General features: G+C 49.7%; 1 protein-coding gene across 19 annotated transcripts in view; it reads right to left on the bottom strand.

The window, feature by feature from the left end:
• Nucleotides 1-14,064: 14,064 nt before the first annotated feature.
• Nucleotides 14,065-21,744, bottom strand: part of MICAL3 (microtubule associated monooxygenase, calponin and LIM domain containing 3) — a 210,285-nt gene continuing 202,605 nt past the window's right edge. For 17 of the 19 annotated variants that reach the window (XM_036932453.2, XM_036932452.2, XM_036932451.2 and 14 more), the window contains 3 exons: nt 20,782-20,881; nt 20,581-20,654; nt 14,065-20,505 (listed from right to left, as the gene is read on the bottom strand). In XM_036932453.2, coding sequence (XP_036788348.2) covers nt 20,205-20,505; nt 20,581-20,654; nt 20,782-20,881 — 475 coding nt within the window. In that variant the 3' untranslated portion in view covers nt 14,065-20,204. The remainder of the gene's footprint in view (nt 20,506-20,580; nt 20,655-20,781; nt 20,882-21,744) is intronic. The other 2 variants (XR_008993621.1, XR_005034010.2) reach the window with 2 other exon arrangements.

Raw genomic sequence — 21,744 nt, 5'->3', positions numbered from 1 at the left:
GGTGTCCATGACACCTCCTTGGGCTCAATTAATTTGCTACGGTGGCTCGCAGAACTCAAGGAAACACCGACGCTTACTGGTTTATTAAAGGATATGATAAAGGATGAAGATGAAGAATATTAGGGTGAGGTCTGGGAGGATCCCTAGTACGGGAGTTTCTATCCCTGTGGAGTTGGGGTATGTCACCCCTTCCAGCATGGATATGTTTACCAACCTGGGAGCTCACCAAACACCATAATATGGGATTTTATGGAGGCTTCCTTATATAGGCATGAGCAAATATTAATTCCATTTTCAGCTCTCTCCCCTCTCTGGAGGATGGGGATTGGGGCTGAAAATTCCAAGCTTCTAATCATGGCTGAGTCCTTCTGGTGACCAGAAACTATCCAGGAACCATCCAGAAGCCCACCCAGAGTCACCTCAATATAACAACAGATGCACCTAGTGCTCTTATCATTTAGGAATTTACAAGGGTTTTATGAGCCCTGTATCAGAGACAGGGTCCAAGACAAATATTAGAACAAAAAATGTTTCTAGTGCTCTTAGCACTTAGGAAGCCAAGAGCTATTATGTCCCAATAGTATTATTATGAGTGTGAAATACAAAATGAAGTGCTCAATAAATGTTAACTGCTGTTATTACTATTTTGGTAATTATTTTTGCTCCTGATGTTATAATTATTACTTGGACAATGACACCATTCACTGGGCTAGGAACAATGAGAAGGGGGAAAGAAATTGAAACATTTAGAGAACCCAGCACCTCACGAAGAAGGTAAGATACAAGCCACTTCACGGCAGGACCCAAGCGCGACCCCAACCCCAGCTCCCCAGCGGGAGGAGAGGAGTCACAGCTGTGAGGGAGAGGGAGCCCAGGACTGCTAAATACCCAGCCCTAGGCATCCGCATGGGGAGTGCAGACACACATCATGTGGTGTGCTGGATACTAGGGAAACGGAACAGAAAACCTGTGAGCAGGTCCCCACAGCCAGCGCCCCTGGGACAAAAGAAAAGCGAGTGCTCTTTAAAAGTCTTAAAGGGACAGGAGCCTCACAGCTGGGTAGAAGCATCCTGGAACACTCAGCCCAGCAGCTGGGAATCCCGGGGAACTCTGGGTGCCCTAACCCCCTGGGCAGCAGTGCAGCTCAGAGGCCCCTCAGGGTGACAAATGGCCTCCCGCCCGTACGCCCTCTGGTGCAGCCCTGCCATAGTGGAGTAGCAACCTGAGACCAGCCATGCCCACAGAAGTCACGTGGAGCTTTGTCCGCAGCTGCCTGGGCCAGACTCAGAGCGCAGCTGCCCAGCACAAGCCGCAAGGGGTTGCCATTCTCACAGGAGAGGAAGGCGAGGAGCAAGCAGGAAGGGACTTTGTTCTCCCAGCTGACACACGTGCCAACTGCCCATGACTACCTCTATCGCCATGAAAAGGCAGAAGAATTTGATCCAGACCAGAATTACACAGACATACTCCCCTGAGAGGGAACCTGGGGAGAGATATTTAACCAATCTTCCTGAAAAGAATTCAAAATAAAGGTCATAACCATGCTGATGGAGCTGCAGAGAAAAATGCAAGAGCTAACAGATAAAGTTGGGAGGGAGAATACAGAAATAAAACTTCCAATAATCCTTCCAATATTCCCTGGAAGGACAAGGACAGAGTATTAAAGGCAGCCAGAGAGAGAAAAAAGGTCACCTACAAAGGAAAACCCATCAGGCTATCATCATATTTCTCAACAGAAACCTTACAGGCCAGAAGAGAATGGCATGATATATTTAATGCAATGAAACAGAAGGGACTTGAACCAAGAATACTGTATCCAGCATGATTATCATTTACATATGAAGGAGGGATTAAACAATTCCCAGACAAGCAAAAGTTGAGGGAATTTGTCTCCCACAAACCACACCTACAGGGTATTTTAGAGGGACTGCTCTAGATGGAAGCACTCCTAAGGCCAAACAGATGTCACCAGAGAAAACAAAATCACAGCAAAGAAAGCAGACCAACCAAATACTAACTAAAGGCAAAAAATAAAATCAACTACCCACAAAAGAAGTCAAAGGAAACACAAAAGAGCACAAAATAAAACACCTAACATATAAAGAGTGGAGGAGGAGGAATAAGAAGAGAGAGAAATAAAGAATCATCACACTGTGTTTATAATAGCTCAATAAGCAAGTTAAGTTAGACAGTAAGATAATAAAGAAGCTACCCTTGAAACTTTGGTAACCATGAACCTAAAGCCTGCAATAGCAATAAGTACATATCTTTCATTAGTCACCCTAAATGTAAATTGACTAAATGCTCCAATCAAAATACACAGAGTAATAGAATGGATAAAAAAGCAAGACCCATCTTTAGGCTGCTTACAAGAGACTCACCTCAAACCCAAAGACATGCACAGACTAAAAGTCAAGGCATGGAAAAAGATATCTCATGCAAACAACAAGGGGAATAAAGCAGGTGTTGCAGTACTAGTATCACACAAAATAGACTTCAAAACAAAGAAAGTAACAAGAGATAAAGAAGGACATTACATAATGATAAAGGGGTCAATCCAACAAGAGGATATAATGATTATAAATATATATGCACCCAATACAGGAGCACCAACATATGTGAAACAAATACTAACAGAATTAAAGGAGGAAATAGAATGCAATGCATTCACTTTAGGTGACTACAACACACCACTCACTCCAAAGGAAAGATCCACTGGAAACACACTAGAACAGATGGACCTAATAGACATCTGTAGAACTCTACACCCAAAAGCAACAGGATACACATTCTTCTCAAGTGCACATGGAACATTCTCCAGAATAGACCACATACTAGGCCACAAAAAGAGCCTCAGTTAATTCATAATGATTGAAATTCTACCAACGAACTTCTCAGACCACAAAGGTATAAAACTAGAAATAAATTGTACAAAGAAAGCAAAAAGGCTCACAAACACATGGAGGCTTAACGACATGCTCTTAAATAATCAATGGATCAATGACCAATTCAAAATAGAGATCAAGCAATATTTGGAAACAAATGACAACAACAACACAAAGCCCCAACTTCTGTGGGACGCAGCAAAAGCAGTCTTAAGAGGAAAGTATATAGCAATCCAGGCATATTTAAAGAAGGAAGAACAATTCCGAATGAATAGTTTAAAGACACAATTATCGAAATTGGAAAAAGAAGAACAAATGAGGCCTAAAGTCAGCAGAAGGAGGGACATAATAAAGATCAGAGAAGAAATAAATAAAATTGAGAAGAATAAAACAATAGAAAAAAATCAATGAAACCAAGAGCTGTTTCTTTGAGAAAATAAACAAAATAGATAAACCCCTATCTAGACTTATAAAAAGAAAAAGAGAATCTATACACATCAACAGAATCACAAATGAGAAAGGAAAAATCACGACGGACCACACAGAAATACAAAGAATTATTAGAGAATACTACAAAAAACTGTATGCTAACAAGCTAGAAAACCTAGAAGAAATGGACAACTTCCTAGAAAAACCTTCCAAGACTGACCAAGGAAGAAACGGAAAATCTAAACAGACCAATTACCAGCAAAGAAATTGAATTGGTAATCAAAAAACTACCTAAGAGCAAACCCCCTGGGCCAGATGGATTTACCGTGGAGTTTTATCAGACATACAGAGAAGACGTAATACCCATCCTCCTTAACGTTTTCCAAAAAAACAGAAGAAGAGGGAATACTTCCAGACTCATTCTATGAAGCCAGCATCACCCTAATACCAAAACCAGGCAAAGACCCCACCAAAAAAGAAAATTACAGACCAATATCCCTGATGAACATAGATGCAAAAATACTGAACAAAATATTAGCAAACCGAATTCAAAAATACATCAAGAGAATCATACACCATGACCAAGTGGGATTCATCCCAGGGATGCCAGGATGGTACAACATTAGAAAATCCATCAACATCATCCACCACATAAACAAAAAGAAGGACAAAAATCACATGATTATCTCCATAGATGTTGAAAAAGCATTCGACAAAATTCAACATCCATTCATGATAAAAACTCTCAGCAAAATGGGTATAGAGGGCAAGTACCTCAAAATTCTAAAGGCCATGTATGAAAAACACACAGCCAACATCACACTGAACAGCGAGAAGCTGAAAGCTTTTCCTCTGAGATTGGGAACAAGACAGGGATGCCCACTCTCCCCACTGTTATTCAACATAGTACTGGAGGTCCTAGCCACGGCAATCAGACAAAAGAAGAAATACAAGGAATCCAGTTTGGTAAAGAAGAAGTTAAACTGTCATTATTTGCAGATGACATGATATTGTACATAAAAAACAGAAAGAGAAACTAGGAAAACAATTCCATTCACAATTGCATCAAAAAGAATAAAATACCTAGGAATAAACCTAATCAAGGAAGTGAAAGACCTATACCCCAAAAACTACAAGACATTCTTAAGAGAAATTAAAGAGGACACTAACAAATGGAAACTCATCCCATGCTCTTGGCTAGGAAGAATTAATATCATCAAAATGGCCATCCTGCCCAAAGCAACCTACGGATTTAATGCAATCCCTATCAAATTACCAACAGCATTCTTCAATGAACTGGAACAAATAGTTCTAAAATTCATATGGAAACACCAAAGACCCCGAATAGCCAAAGCAATCCTGAGAAGGAAGAATAAAGTGGGGGGGATCTCGCTCCCCGACTTAAAGCTCTACTACAAAGCCACAGTAATCAAGACATTTTGGTACTGGCACAAGAACAGAGCCACAGACCAGTGGAACAGAATAGAGTCTCCAAACATTAACCCAAACATATATGGTCAATTAATATACGATAAAGGAGCCATGGACATACAATGGGGAAATGACAGTCTCTTCAACAGCTGGTGTTGGCAAAGTGGACAGCTACATGTAAGAGAATGAAACTGGATCACTGTCTAATCCCATACACAAAAGTAAATTCAAAATGGATCAAAGACCTGAATGTAAATCATGAAACCACAAAACTCTTAGAAAAAAACATAAACAAAAATCTCTTGGACATAAACATGAGCAACTTCTTCATAAACATATTCCTCTGGGCAAGGGAAACAAAAGCAAAAATGGACAAGTGGGACTATATCAAACTGAAAAGCTTCTGTACAGCAAAGAACACAATCAATAGAACAAAAAGGCATCCTACAGTATGGGAGAATATATTCATAAATGACAGATCTGATAAAGGGTTGACATCCAAAATATATAAAGAGCTCACGCACCTCAACAAACAAAAAGTGAACAATCCAATTAAAAAACTGGGCAGAGGAGCTGAACAGACAGTTCTCCAAAGAAGAAATTCACATGGCCAACAGACACATGAAAAGATGCTCCACATCGCTAGTCAGCAGAGAAATGCAAATTAAAACCACAATGAGATAATCACCTCACACCAGTAAGGATTATCACCATCCAAAAGACAAACAACAACAAATGTTGGGGAGGTTGTGGAGAAAGGGGAACCCTCCTACACTGCTGGTGGGAATGTAAATTAGTTCATCCATTGTGGAAAGTAATATGGAGGTTCCTCAAAAAGCTCAAAATAGAAATACCATTTGATCCAGAAATTTCACTTCTAGGAATTTATCCTAAGAATACCGCAGCCCAAAGACAGATGCACCCCTATGTTTATCGCAGTGCTATTTACAATGGCCAAGAAATGGAAGCAACCTAAGTGTCCATCAGTAGATGAATGGATAAAGAAGAGGTGGTACATATTCACAATGGAATATTATTCAGCCATAAGAAGAAAACAAATCCTACCATTTGCAACAACATGGATGGAGCTAGAGGGCATTATGCTCAGTGAAATAAGCCAGATGGAGAAAGTCAAGTACCAAATGATTTCACTCATATGTGGAATATAAGAACAAAGGAAAAACTGAAGGAACAAAACAGCAGCAGACTCACAGAACCCAAGAAAGGACAAACAGTTACCAAAGGGAAAGGGACTGGGCAGGATGGGTGGTAGGGGAGGGAGAAGGAGGGGGAAGAAGAAAGGGGGCCTTATGATTAGCATGTATAATGTGGGGGGGGCATGGGGAGGGCTGTGTAACACAGAGAAGACAAGTAGTGATTTTACACCATCTCACTACGCTGATGGACAGTGACTGTAATGGGGTTTGTTGGGGGGACTTGGTGAAGGGGGGAGTCTAGTAAATAAACATAATGTTCCTCATGTAATTGTAGTTAATGATACCAAAAAAAAAATATCCCAAAGCATACAATTTGAAGACAACAATGTCTCCAGCAGTGACAGACTTGGCCAGAGAAGCACGGTCAAACTGTATGATGGGCTACCTGTTGGTATTAAAAAAAAAGATTAGCAAGGAAATAAAAAAAAATAGTCACAGAACTCCACGCTGGAAGGGAACTTCACTGTGTGTAAAACATATCCCTTAATTTAAAGTGCAACAGTAAATATATGAATAAATGAACAAATGACAGCATGCTTTGTAGTAAGAACTGAGCCCAGACCAGCCAGGTGGGGCAGTGCAGCAGCTGAGCGCACCCAGGCTGGGCTCCAGCTTCACCCCCTGGTACTTGGGCAGCTACCCCCACCCCCACCCTGTGAACCTCAACCCCTACCACAGTTCCTTTGTTGCAGTGGAAAGGGGTGACATTTCCCAAATGTTTCTCAGGAGTCCCGTGGCTAAAAGACAGTTTCAGAGCCCAGTCATGGACTGAACTGTGTCCCCCCCAGATTAATGTGTGGAAGCTTCCTGGCCACCCAGTCCCTCTATATGTGATTAAAGACAGATCTTTAGAGAGGTGACTGAGACTAAATGAGGTCATTGGGGTGGCGCTGGTCCAGTGTGACTGGTGTCCTTACTGGCAGAGATCAGCAGACACCCAAAGGCAAGACCGCTTGAGGACACAGGAAGGAGGCCGTCCACGTGCCAAGGAGAGACGCCTCCGAAGGAACCTCCCCATGAACTCCTTGATCTTGGGCTTCTGACTGCCAGAGCAGTGAGGGGACCAGTCTGCACAGCTGAAGCCGTCTGGTACTTCATTATAGTGTCTGCTTTCCACCGGGAGTCCCCTGTCCAGCCAGAGGGGCCTGGACTTCTTTCCCACTCACTGCCTGTGTTCTTCACCAGGTGGTCTTTTGCTCCTGGTCCTAGGGAGGTCTCACATATGTTGGTCTTGCCCCAAGGTCAAGGGCAAGGCTTATCCTTTCTTAGAAAACTTCAAAGCTTTCCCTCCTTCTCAGGCCTGGCCCCTTAAGGGGGGCCTCCACAGGCTGTTTCTGCCAGGCCTTGGAGACAGTGACTTTAGGGTAGCAATTCTAGGCCTCCCTCAACTCCTCTGATGACTTGGTCTATCCAGGCTCTGGCCCTGGGCCAGGTCATACTCATGCCCAGACTCAAGCTTGCAAGGAAAAGAGTGCCCAGGCCTAGACCTCCAGCCTCAGACACCCACCGACCCCATGTGTGGCAGGGGGCCCTGCAGGGTGGTGGGTGATGATAGCCCTGTTTGGGGTCCCTGCTTACACTCTTTCATGTTCAAGCTGACTTTGGAGGACTGAGGTTCCTGGCCGTCCAACATCCAGAAGTCTAAGGATGAAGATTGGTTTGGGGAAGACGAACCAAGCAACACTGCCTCCATCTTAAGTGGAATCTCAGAGGCAAAGACACGCCCTGCCCGCATGGCATGTCTGAGGGGCTCTGTGGGTAAAATTGTAATATTTCCAGAATATCTTGCCTGCATATCCTCAGGGGTGGAGAGAAGTTCATCTCCATGTCAGTGGGTAGTTACCTGGATAACCGAGGGAGTGTCTGAACCTGAGAGGTGAGGGGGAGGTCCTTGCTTGCTTCTGCTGGAGCAGGAGAGAGAGAGGGATGGCCCCGGCTGCAATTTGAAAGCATTAAACAGATTTTAAACTTTATTTCTCCCTTTAATTTCGGTTTCAGAAGTATTTTGCCCCGGGATTTCCTCTCCCCGGACTTACAGGCTCTCAGAAAGGCCTGCTGGCCTCTGCTTCCCCTGTCTGGCCTGAACTAGGATTAATGCTAAAAAGCAGACCTCCAGCTGAGGATCTGACTATTTAAGTTTATTTTAAAGTCATTTATTTATGCTTTAGAGTAAAAAAATAGATGTTTTTCCTTTCTTTTCCCGTTTTAAAAATCTCAAGAGCAGTGGGTTGGGGGTCACGTTCCCCTGTTCCTAGCACATTATCATTGGTCCTTCTCATGCTGTTTTTTATTTATTCTATTTTATTCCCTTCCCCACTCCCTTCACTTCCCTCTCAGAGCTAACCTCAAAATAGATGTGTTACATATCATTTGTTGTTTAAAGTCTCAAAAGCAAAGCATGCTGCGGTTTTGTACTTACTATGCTGGGTCTTGCTTTTTTCCTAGTGTGGCACTGTGCGTGATCCCAGCTGCAGTGAGTTACTGCTGAAAACCACTGAGTGCCCCAGTGTGGGCAGCCCCTGCGTTTTGCCCACCTGCTTTGTCACATATGACACTCCAGACTGCCTCCAACTTGCTGCCATGACAAAAAACAGTCAAGTGGGTGTCCTCCAATGTGGTCTCTATGAGCCCAAATTAGAATTTTTTCTGAGCCATACCCAGGAACTGGTCTCCCTGTGGGCATGTGGGTAAGCACCCACAGCCCTCTCCAGAGGCTGCCCTTCTCCACCTTCCCACCAGTAAGGCCTGCTGCCCCTGCCTCCCTCCATCCTTGCCTACACTTGGCATGATCTGGGTTCCTCATTTTTGCCAGTCTAATAGGTATAAAATGATATCTCAGTGTTTTGTTTTGGCATCTCCATGACAAGCAATGAGTTTGAGCACCCTTGCTCAGGATAGGACAGGTGTGTGAACCGCCTCCTACAGTGAGCAGCTTCGGAAACAGGAGAGTGAGACATTGGGGGGAGACAATGTCTGTGAAAGAAGAGGAAGTGGAACTGGACAGACCAGGTCCCAGCCAGGCCCACAGGGAGCTCTGCAGCAAAGAGGCCTGTTGGAGAAGAAACGGGTGAAGCAGGGCCCGCCACGCTCACTCGGCACCTGGGAGCACGGGCCTGTGACAGATCCCCGAGGCCTTGGTCCCAGAGCAGCAGCAGGTGTCTCCACACTCGGCAGGTAGGTGTGTCGCAGTGCCAAACCCCTCGCCTCGGGTTTGAGATCAGATTTGACCCACTACCTAGGAGGGGGGAGCGGGGCACGCCGCTCAAATCCCCCATCTGGCACGGCTCACGCTGCTCTCCTGGAAGCTTTCCTCTAGAGGCGGTGCTGAGATCCAAGCAGGTTTCCATCGATGGTCTCTGCTGCCACAAATTCTTTATTCCTTGTGCAAAGTTGCAGAGGCAGAGAGCAGAGCTCTCTCTTCACTGACTTGAGCAGGAGTCACACAGCCTGGCGGCGCATACCTCCTGCTGAGAGCCTGCAGCATGATCTCAACACAGCTGGAGGAAGCCAGGAAGTGTGGTTTTCCTGTGTGCCTAGGAGATGCTGTGGGGCATGGGGACACCCACCATTGTCTCTGGCACCCTCATCTGCAGCTAATCTGCTCAGCGCTTTGTCCATCTACCCATTCGGTTCTTGTCCTGGTCCTCATTAGACTGCAGGAGCTCCTCAGATATCCTACAAGCTAGACTCCGTTCGTCCTAGTGCAGATATCCGAACATCTGTTCTTGGTCTGCTAGCTTTGTCCATGGCGCCCTGCACTAAACACAGTTCTCAAATTCATTCATTTCTTCCCTTATAGTTTTGCTTTTAAGTATGGTTTAAAGGAGTCCTTTTCTCCATAGGTCACAAAGATACTCTCCAATAGCTTTTCTATTTTATAAATTTGTAGTTTTGTATGTTTTGAGAATGTAAATACCTAGGATAAAATACCTGGGAATAAATTTAACCAAGGAGGTACAGATCTGTGCACTGAAAACCATGTATTGTAAAACCATGTATCTATTGGTGAAACTGCTGCCTCAGAGGCCCAGACATGCCCGTGTCCACTGCAGCGTTGTTCACAGTGACAGCCTGAGTGCCCATTGCTGGGCAAGTGGATAAGGGAAAAAATGCATATATGCGGTTGACCTTGAACAATGTGGGGGGCTTAGGGGTGCTAACCCCTGCACAGTTGAAAATCCACATATAACTTTTGACTCCCCAAAAACTTAACTACTAATAGGCTACTGTTGACTGGAAGACTTCCAATAACATAAATAGTAGATTAACATACATTTTGTATGTTATATGTATTATATACACTACTCTTTCAATAAAGTAAGCTAGAAAAAGAAACTTTTTTCAAATTGTCACAAATTTCCAAGAAATTTTCCAATACTTTTATTGAAAAAAATTCCATGGATCTATGCAGTTCAAACCTGTGTTGTTCAAGGTCAACTGTGTACACAATAGAATATTACTCAGCCATAAAAAAGAAGGAAATCCTGCAGTTTGTGGAAACAAGGCTGGACCTTGAGGGCCTAATGCTGAATGAAATTAAGTCAGAGAAAGACACACACTGTATGTATGACCTCACTTATATGTGGGATCTTAAAAATGACACAACTCATAGATACAGAAAGAGATCAATGGTTGTTGGAGGTGGGAGGTGGGGGCTGGGCAAAATGGGCAAAGGTGGTCAAATACAAACTTCCACTTATAAGGTCAATCAGTTCTAGAATGCAATGTGTGTAGCATGGTGGCTATAGTTAGCAATACTGTATTGTATATTTGAAAGTTGCTAAGAAAATAAATCTTAAAAGTTCTCATCACAAAAAAATTGTATCTGTATGAGGTGATGGATGTTAACTAAACTTAGTTTGTTGATCATTTCAGAATATATGCATATACCAAATCATTATGTTGTTCGCCTGAAAGTAATAACAATGTTATATGTCAATCTCAGTAAAACTGGAGAAAAGAAAGAAGTCCGTTCCCTCATAGGTCATAAAAATATTGTTTTCTCTGTTTCATACATCTGTAATTTTTTACATCTTGGTCTTTAATCCACCCCAAGTTTATCTTTATATGTGGTGTAACCTAGGAACTGATTTTCATTTTCTTTATATGGTGAGCCCATTTTCCAAACACTGTTTGCAAAACAATCCGTCCTTCCTATTGGTTTGTGGGGGCTCCTTAAAGACAGCCTGGGCTTCCATGGTCCCTCTGGTGTTCTGTGCAGGCCCCTTGTTCCAATGGTCATTCTCAAAGTGTACTGGTTTTGTGATGGTGGCTTTACATTAGGTCTTAACATGGTCAATGCAATCCCCCTACTCTTCCTTTTCAAGGTTGTTCCAGCTATATGTGGAGTTTCTGATCCATCCCAGAGGGCAGGTTCTGGGGCAGAGCCAGAAAGGAAAGCACTGGGAGGAAGAAATGGGAAGAGAGGCAAAGTCCAGAAGGTGGGAGGACTGTCAGCTTAGCTCAGCAGTGGGCTTGTCTGGGCGGGGATAGCACAGGTACAGGGCACAACGGGAGCTCTGCACGAGCCAGCAGTGCCCTGGGGAGACAGACGGCCTGAGACAGAGGCATGTGGGCATTGGGAGGGAGACGGGGTTGCAGACTGTGGTCTGGGCCGGCTGCCCCGGGGAGGCTGGCGGAGGCTGGCAAGCCTTTAGCATAGTGCTTGAGCTCAGCCTTTGCAGTTCGGTTTCTCGGCTCTGTTCCTAACTAGCTGTGCAAAGCCCTGGGCACAATACCTGTGTGGTCTGACGCTCTGTTTTCTCAACAACAAAGTGGGTATAATAATTAATGCCTCTGAATACAGGACTGGTACAGAATCTGTGCTCTAATATTACCTATTAAATGGAGAAGAGAGGAGCAGTATGTTAGGCATAAAGTCAAAATGAGCAAGGAAGGTTCTCAGTAGCACCAGGAAACTCCGAGGTCCTTGGTATTCCTGGGTTTGCGAACAAGGAGGCAGCCAGTGGCTGCCCCGTGAAGGCCTAGAGCAAGTTTATTGGGTTCCTATTTCCTATTATCAAAGGAAACGATAGTACAAACTTCAAAGTTGTATGAGTAAATGAAGTACATACAGGTTGCAGGCACAGTGTCTGGCACACGGCAAGGCCTTAGCTGTGGCTGCTGTCGTGAAGCACTGTCCCCTCCCCCTGCCTGCTCGTGACCTCTAGTGCCGCTCCACAGCCCCTCAGGGCTCCTCGTGCTTCTGCTGCCTGCACCTGGACTTGGTCACTGACTTCTCTAGGAGCCTCTCATTTCCCCACAGGGCCCGTGCCCAGCATCGCCTCAGGCTCTCAGTAGACCTCAGGTGCCCTGGGAACCTGCGGGGGATGGGCAGCGGCCCGGCTCTGCCCCCACTATGACTCAGCACCTGTTGCGCTGAGTCAGAGTGACCAGTCTGGGATTTCCAATGTTATCTTAGACAGCCTTTCCCTCTGAACCTTTCTATCAGGGCTACCAACCAAGAGTTGCCAGTGAGGCCCCCACCCACGGAATCAAAGCAGAGTGACTTTCGGAGAGATGACTCCCAAGGCCTAAGGGGATGGACAACTTGAGAACGGTCCTGGCTCTGCCAGGACGGCTGCAGGGGAACTTCCCGGGGAGGTGGGCTGACTGCCAGAGCGCCTGGTCCTCCAGCCTTTGACCCCCAGGGCGTGGCCTCTTCACACTGGTCTTCCTCTTGCCCCTGCCCTGCCTGAAGTCTCTGCCTGGACGTTGGCCAAGGGAAGGGAGTGGGGCTCCTGGCACGGGTGAGGGCAGGGGGTCTCACCTGTTCACACGACCTGTTGGAGGCCAGGATGTTGAGAAGGGCAGATCAGTGTCCCGAATGCGGCTCAAAGCTGCACAGATCAAGAGCGCCGTATGGCAGGGCAGAGTGCCGTGTGGGCCTTGGTGTCCCTCGAGCAAGGCCTGAGACTCTCACTGCTGTGGCCGTGCACACCAGGGCTGACCTGTGGCCGGACAGCAATGTCTGGCTCTGAGTTACGAAGGCGAGGAGGCACAGGCTTCACCTAACGTGAAGCTTCCAGCCTCATTGCTGCTGGGTTTCCCTATACTCAGTCTGCCTGCCTTCCTTCCCTACAGAGGCTGTGCAGGTGTCCGAATTTCCTGGGACCCAGACCTGAGCAGCTGCTGCCGGGTCTGGTCACAGGCACACCGTGGGCTCCCAGGAGGGCGCTGCACTCTGCTCAGCACCACACGGTGGCCCCTTACCTGGCTGGACTCACTGCTCAGCTCTCAGCCAAGGTCAGCTCTTAGGCGTCTTAAGGTGCTAGGTCTGGTCCCCACAGCTGGACAAGGGCTGGTCATGTCCCTCAGTTCTCCCCTGGGCCTTGGAGAATTCCTCTCCAGGGAAGAAAAAGGTATGGGCTTTCGGGTAGGAAGTTGGGGGGCAGACATCATTCTGTTGCTTCTACTTGTTTAAGCACTAAGTTCTTCGCCCACCTCCAACTCTTGAGCAGAAAGCACATACTTCCCAGGCCAGGTGGGCAAGGGGGCCAGGCTGCAGGGCTGCCTAGCCTCTGCTGCTCACAGGCCTTGTCCCAACCTGGCCTTGAAGTGGGTAGGTTCCTAATTGATCATCCCTGACTGGGTAGTTAGCTTCTCAGTCCAGACGTCTGTTGTCTTAAGCCCCTGCCATCCCGCCTTTCCTAGGGCAGGACCCTCCTCCCCCCATCAGCCTCTGTACTGCACGGCCAGCTTCCACCCCCTGGAGATGGAGCAGCACCAGATGCTAATGGAGGCGCTGTCTTTGGTGGGGCAAAAAGAATTCTTCTGCCTGCCCTTTTACTTCAAGATGCATGACAAGGTGGAGGGAAGGAGGGGAGGGGAATTCTTGCTAGCTCAGGGTCACAGGCCAGCAGAAGTGGCTGCACCAGGAGAGCTCTGGAACCCCGTTAGGGCAGCTGCAGTGTCCCTGGCCCCTCAGCACAGCCCTGCTGGAGGCCAGCCAGTGGGCTGTGGTCACTGCCTGGGTGGGCAGGTGATCCTGGTACTGGGGCCCCATGGAGGCAAGGTGCCCCCACAGCCCTTGTTTTACGGGCACATCCCAGTCCCCTAGGTGTGTGAATTTGCTTACTGAGGGGAAACGATACTCTTTCATACAGAAGACAAAAATAATGACTGTCTTTATTCTGCTTTTTGCCCACCAGTGTGAACAGTGGTGGGTAGACATGCGCCCACCACACTGAGGATGTTTTCTAGTTGCTCCCACTTTCCTTCCCATGAAGACTCTAAAAATTAGCCATGAGCAGGGTGAGCAGGGCTCTTCTCAGATGCAGGTGAACTTAGGTTACATCCCAGGCGAATCACTGCCAGGCCAGCGGCACGAGGGCCACCTCAGCCAGCACAGTGTTCCAGAAAACCTGTCTTCTCCATGTCTCCCAAATGTTGTCCTATGGAACTCAGCAGGGCCCTGGCGGCTCTCCACCTCCCAGGAGCTGGGTGCTCGCAAGGGACGCTGGTTACCACCCTCGGAGTTAAGGCTCTGCCGCCCTCTGGGTCGCTGAGCGCTGGCTTGTTCCCAGACCAGTGTCAAGCGCCAAGCGCTGAGACCTAGTCCCATCCGGCTCTGGCACACACCCCTCCACGCGATCCTCCTGCTCGCCCCAGATTTTTTTACAGGTGATTTTAAGAACAATTTGATGAGGACTTAAAACATTAATTACTGGGGCCAGAAATGTTATTCTGTCCCTCTATGAGGCTGGTACCAAGTGAAGTCTGGCCTTGGTCACAGTTTTTAACTGGTATTTAATTCTTTAAAAAACATTTCTTTAAAAAAAGTTAAGCAAAATGCAGCTGGGAAAGGGAGCCACTGGCTGTCAGGTGCTTCTGGTCATGTCTTTTCTCCCACAGGGAAGACCTGACATCCAGCCTCTCGGGGAGACAACCTGGGGGCCATAGTGCAGAGCCAAGGGGCCCATAGGGGATTCTCTGCCCAGTGACTTGTTTTCCTTGTTACTTGCTGTGCCAGTTGCCTGTGGCACATGCAGGGAACCCCAGCTCAGCACCCAACACTGATCCCCTGATGCGGACTGGATGGCTCCACCCTTAGTGACTGCGGAGGCCTGGGAGCAGGTCGGAGGCAGCTGTCTCAGGGGGAGGCGGCTGGTGCTGGTGGCTCTGGGCTGCAGAGATGGCGCAGGAAGTCAGGGTGTCCGGAGTGCTGGCTCAGGCATGCCCTGCAGTGGCTGGCCGGGGTCCTGGGATCACTGCCTGAGCGGAGGACCGGTGTCTGTCTAGTAAGTTACATTCCCGAGAGGAGAGGGAAGATTCAGCCCCACATTTACTATCATGAAAAATAAATGCACAGGCCCACTGGCTCCAGGCAGATCTGAGGTTACCTGGCGGGAGAGTCAGCCCCCAGGGGTGTGGGGCGAAGTTCCCACAGCCCTCCTCACCCCTTCCTCGTGTGTACGCTAGTCACCACCACTTAATACATCTGTGTCTGTCTGCAGGGTGGTCCAAGAACCTCAGACCCTTGGATGTCCTGCCCTCCCACGGATCCTGTGGGTTGGTCACCAGCCCAGGTTAGATGGAGGGAGGGAGGTCCTGATCAATTAAGGGATGTGCCTAAGGCAATGTCTGATGCTGGGGAGGAGGCAGAGAGAAGCTTGTGTCTGATCTGGAACCCTAACCCACCAACTCCCACTCCCTACTGCCCTCACAGGGAGCCTAGACTCTTTCATACAGGTGTGAAAGGCGCACACCTGCTCCTGCCACCCAGGGGCCCCTCTCCAGCCTGGAGGGTGTCCCAGCCACCTACTTTGCAAGCATTTGATACAGCCGTCCTCTTCCGGGCTCTCGGATGCTGGCCGGTGTGGGGAAATCTGCCCCTTGGGTCCTGCCTGGCCAGCCCCAGGGCTGGGCCACTCTCACGGCTCCAAGGCCAATGTCCGGCCTACCTCAGAACTAGATGCCCACTCCAGTTCAGAAAGGCCACGCTGGGTGTGGAAAAGGGCAGTGTGTGTGCACACCACGGGACTGTCCCCTTCCATGCCGCTCCTGTTAACAAGTGGCTTCTCAGGCAGAGGCAGCCGGCAAACGTAGGCTACCCACAGAAGCCTGAACCCCAACTAAATCTAATGTAGGCTCTCGGCAGGCGGTACATGGAGTAGGGCCATCCCAGAATGTTTCCTGGTAAAGTCCAGCAGCAGCAGGCTGTCCAGGAGTGTCCCCCGAGGGCCTCTGTGACTCTGGGGCACCTGACACAGGCTCCTGGGTTCGGAGCAACAAGGTGCAGCTCTGGCCCCCAAGGCTGGTGTTTTGGTGGGCCCTAACTCACCTAGGAGGATGGCTTCTTCCCCTCCCTGCTGGGGGAGGGCTTCGCACACGTAGCCCAGAGGGGGTGTCTCAAGCAGGCAGCCCAGCCAGCTCATGAAGTGAAGTGAAATGCATGCACCCTCTGCTGGTTTGCTGGCCCTGAGGAGGGACTCTGAGCACTCAGGGTGCGGGGCTTCGGGGAAGGGGGTGCAGGTGCTCTGGAGGCGGCCCTGGCAGTGGGCTCCTGCAGTCTTCCACTTGGGCTGCCTGCTGGGCACTAGCAGCTCCGGTTCCATGTGCTTGCTGTGAACTGCAGGCACATCCTGCCTGCCTCTCGCTCGAATCAAAGGGAGGCCCTCTGAGGACGGCATCAGCATGGGTGCCTCCGGGCTCCACTGTCCTGCCCAGCAGGCACAGCCGTGACCCAGCTATCCTTTCGGGAATCTAGAGCCACAGTATAGCTTATTTTTTCTGCCTACGATGTCCACATTTCTGCCAGCTAGGCCCCTCTCGTCCTGGGATAGCTGACAGCCAGCTTCCGTGCAGTGGCCTTAAGCCTGCCTCCATTACTGCTCCAGGTGGCAGTGCAGCACCTTGGGCTGTGGCTGATACCCGCTATGCTCCTGATAGGTCAGCACACAAAGGGAAGATGACAGCTGGACTGTGCCTCCGTTTGGAAAAGCAGCTTAGTAGGCTGCTTGTAGCAGAAAGGAGTTGGCCAGATCATTCCCTTTGATATCTGGGGGATGATTCCCATCTACAGAAAGGTGACATCAGCTCTAAGACCCTATGCACTAACTGTTCACAGGGACATGGACACATCTGAACAATTTAAGCCTGGAGGCTGCAGAGCCCACACCATTGGTCAGCTTTGTCAAAGGACACATCTGCCTGGCCGGGAATTGCACAGGCTGCTAGGAGCATGGGGCCACTCTGATTTGACAGAACACACTTCATCTCTGCAGTGGAGTGCTGGTGCTTGGCTTTCAAGAGCTTGAACCCTGACCCACCAACTCCCCCTTGGCTTTCAAGAGCTCCACACTTGGCTGCTCTGGACATTTTCCAAAGTGGTAGCAGCTGACGGCTCAGCCAGGATAACATGGAGAACTAAAAAATACACAACTAAGAAGAGTTGTATTCTTTAAGCCACCTTGTACACACCATACACACGCTAGACGTCAAATGACTTGCATGGATACTGCCTACCCAAGAACAGTGGGTGGTGGAATGTGGAAATGCATTCTGGCTCATGGCCAATTCCAGCAGAGCCATTTGAGAAATGCACTCTGTATTTCTTTAGAGACTTTATTGCCCAATAAAATGGCTCATTCCCCTTTGTAGCTCCCTTGTTACAACCTTTAAAATGTTCTTCTTGAAACTCCTTCACTTCCTGCCTCACTGAAAAATTTCTTTTGAAAGGATATAGCATAGTTATCACTGCTGGTCAGAAGCAGCTGGAGGACTGTCCTGGGGGCAAAGGCCCGAGGCTGCCATCCGAGCAGGGGTTTGCACAGGGTTAGAGCCCACACGGAGCTGCTGGCCTCTTGATGCCAAGCCTGGCTGACCTCTGTGGTGACCTGTGTCTGGGCTCACTTACACTGGAATTACTACATTTCACTGTTTTGTTTTCCCCTGCTCCCCCTGCCTTCAAGGGGACTTAACTCTTGGGAAGCAAATCTTCCTGGAGCTGTGTGCATGTCTGGAGTTGGAAAACATTCCATGCAGCATTTCAACAGGGTACGAACAGAAACTACAAACCAGTGGTTATAAAATGGGAGCTTAAAAAATACAAGTGCTCTACTAGAACCTGGAGTGGTAACACTGTTGGGAGTGGGGCCCTCCTGTAGGTTTGTGGATTTTTGAAGCTTCTATGCAGCCTTCAGACCATTTCTAGTCACTGCAGGCATCAGTGTGGGCTTTGTAAAGAGGCAGGGGTGTAGAAGGCTGACCAATACTGGCCAGCACCTGGGAGCACCTCGCTGGCTGCATCCCTGCGGGCACTTCGCATGGCTCCCTTGTTCTGGGGCTAGCAGGAGCGATCAGGGTCAGAGGTGCTGTCCGGGGCCTGGCCACATAGGCTGGCAGGAGGTGGAGAGGGCTGGGAAAAGGCCACACCAGTGGTGAAGACCGGCCACAGGACCAATTTTATTGGAATGCTGGGGTTTAAAGATGGAACCTAGAACACAGTCCCCTCCCCACTATCAAGAAAAGAGAATAAAAATGGAGACTGTGCTGTCAGATGGGAAGTGAAGCCAAAGCTGTGGCGGCTGTCAGCAGCATATCCCTGGGACTCTGCAGGACGGGTGGCAGCTGTTGGCAGAGTGGAGAGTAAGACAGCCCTTTGCTCCTCCATAGCAAGAGCGGCTGTTCAAGTCGAGGCACAGTGTGGTTCGCAGGAAGGTTGGCGCGGACGCCCACCTGCCTAGCCTCAGGGATGTCTGAAAAGGTGCCAGGCCTCCATTCTCCCTGCCCTAGCCTGTCTCCACCCAGAGTCGGCCAGGGCACCTTCCTAAGCAGCCTGGGACTGACAGGAGCCTGGGGCTGGCTGCTCACTTATGCCATGCATGGGCCAGGTGCTGCCTCACCAGGGTCCTCACAGTGGCTCCATGAGCCATCCCATCAGCCTCCGGTTGAGCCACAAGCAACATGCATTTGCCCCGGAGCTAGTGTTTACCACTTCCTGCCTCCTGGTGAAGAGGAGGGCACAGGGAGGTTTGGGCTGGAGCAGCGAGCAGCCTGTGAGACACATGTGGCCCGACACCTGTTGCAGCATGTGCACCTCCATCCGGCTGGCTCAGGAGGGTGCCACAGTCTCACCACATGCCATCTCAGCCAGCCTGGGAGAGGGTGCACCTGCAACTTTCTTTAATAAATGTGTTGTGGGAGGTGAGATCCTGACACCAAAGTTGAGAGAACAATGGGTTCTACAGAGCTGGGATTCCAACAAGGAGAGGCAAGCGGCCTTCAATGGGACACATACCCTCGACAAGTGGTGGTGCAGACATGGGCGTCTGGCGCCACAGCGAGAGCTGAAAGAGGGGTGTGGGTGGAGGGGGAGGGGCCGACACTGAGTGTGGGCAGGGACAGGTGGCTGTGATGGGGGACCACACAATGCCAGCGGTCAGCAACACCGTGAAGGCTAATAAATAGACAGGGTAACAAGCACTCAGCCTGGGACTGGGGGTGCAGGACACAGAGACCCCTGCCACTCCTACAGCAGGTGCAGGTGACCAGTGTCTCTAGTAAAGACATAAAAATGAAGCCACTTCTTTTCAAGTATTAAAAAAATAAGTTAATTGACAAGAAGCGTCCAAAGCAGCTGAGCATCTTACCAGGCGGTCAGCTTCGTTTCAGTGTGCAAACACAGGAAAAACACCAAGGAACAAGGTAACCTCCTGCCTTGATGTGGAGAGCTGAGCAGTGGCGCCTGCCTGTCCACTGGGGCTTGGGATGTAGGGCCTTCCCCTCCACCAAAGTCAGGATTTTCCAGTGTCAAAATGGTTGTGAATTAAAAGCAAAATGTAGCAGTCTACAGGCTTTGGGCCACAGCCAGAGAGGGGCCTCAGGCACTTGGCCACTCAGGGCCCAGTGTGTGGTGCGGGCCGGGGGGCAGGCTCTTTGGGCCCCGGTGCTGGGTGGGTGCTGCCCCTCCTGGGTCAGGACTCAACACTTTTGCTTTTTCGGGAAAAGCATCTTCGACTCTTTGGTGGTGCTTCAGGCGCATGAAGACAGCTGCCCCCACGCCCGCAGGGCTACCCTCGGGCTGTGGTTCTGTCAGGGGCAGCAGCCTCCTCCCCTCAACAGCATGCCTGTGGGTGGAGGGGCCCCAGCCACTGTAAGCCTGGGCAGTGAGCAGGCGTTTCCGTTCCACGCCCTTCTCTCCCTGAAGCGGGAGGTCAGGCTGGGCCTCTCTGTGGGCCGCCGACCATCTCAGTATCTCTTCACCTGGGTTTTCTGCAGCACAGATGCCTGGCCTGATTTTCTAGAGGCACGTGGGCATTTGAGTGCAAACTCCCAGGCCTTCTCCAGTCTGGGACTCGGTGGTCTGGAGGAGCCCAGCCCTGGTCAGGTGGGTGCCGCAAGGACATGCGCAGGGGCTCAGGACCAGTTCAGGCTGAAGCCCTTTGACAGCATGACGGCCTCCAGGTCCCTGTCCTCCTCTTTCTCTCGCAGCCGCTGCTCCTCTAACAAGGCCACGAGGGAGTCTCTCTGCTCGACCACATCCAGCATCTCGTTCAGGATCCTCTTCTCCTCTGACAGCTCCTCCTCCGTCTTCAGGTGATCTGGGCGGCAGCCGGAGACGTTAGGTCTGGGGCCAGGATGCAGCAGCCCCCGCCCCCGCCCCAGCTCCCTCTCACCTTCCACTGCCATCCGCTCCCGGAGCTCCTGCTGCAGCCGGCTCTGCCGGTCCTCCAATTCCAGCTCCCGGGCACTGGCATTGCAGGCGAGGGGGGATATGAAACAGTGACTTGGGGACTGTGTCTCCTCATCCCTTAAATTAGGGGACAGACCCTGAGCTGATGCCCCCTTAGCTGGGTCCCTGTCCAAGGGCTACTCACAAAATCATCAGCTCTGACTCGTAGCGCACCATGGCATTTTTCTCTTGCACCAGCTTGAACCACTCCTGCATCAGCTTCGGGTCGTCCTTCTTGCCCATGCCTGCCAAGCCAGAAGGTGTGTCAGGCGCGGCAGGTGTGCACCGTCCACCCGCCGGCAGGGATCAGCACACGGAGGCAGACGTGCAAAGAGCCGAGCAGGATGCGGCCAGAACACTCCTGAGCCAGGGCTGAGGTGGCCTGTGCCTGACCTAGTGGGCCTGCCTTCCACCTGTCCTTCCGGACTGGCTCTCACCCCTCAGGAACCTGGTCCCGGCTCATTTGGACCTCACTCACTGGTCGTCTCTTGGTATGTTTCCAATGCTCTGCCCTCCTTTATTCTTTTCTCGTTCATCTAGTATGTTTGGTACTTGCTATGGACTATGTCTGTTTTGAGGGAAACAGTCTAATGAAAAAGACAAATGTACATTTAGGAACTATACTCATTAACCCAGCCCTTCCCAGGGAGGCGTCCCCTCCAGGCCACTGGCACTGACACTTACTTCTATCCTGACCAAGGAGGCGCCCTTCTTGGCTTGTGGCCTCTCAGACTTCCTGATAAACTCTCCCACAAGTCCCACATATCCTGGGGTGACTCTCAGGTTTCCTACCAGGGCAGAGAAACAGAAACAAGGAGGCAGCTTCCCTGCTGGCTAACTCGGCCTGTCCTCACCGACACAGGATGGTCTCTGAATCTCCATGGGGAGTGGCCTGGCCCCACCGCGCCCACCTGCAGCAGGAGGATGGAAGGAAGGGCTCTCCAGGGGATACACCACCCAGAGAGGGAACCAGTTCCTTTCCCCTGGAGCACAAAGAAGCTCGTGGCAATAGTGTGGTCCTGCCATAGGCAAGAGACTGTGCCAGAGGGTTTTCAATGTTTTTGGATTACAAACCATTTTGAGAATCTTAGGAAAGCTAGGGACACAC

The sequence above is a fragment of the Manis pentadactyla genome, chromosome 14, assembly GCF_030020395.1.
Source record: "Manis pentadactyla isolate mManPen7 chromosome 14, mManPen7.hap1, whole genome shotgun sequence".
Classification (NCBI taxonomy): Eukaryota; Metazoa; Chordata; class Mammalia; order Pholidota; family Manidae; genus Manis; species Manis pentadactyla.
This window is presented reverse-complemented; position numbering and strand designations above follow the sequence as displayed.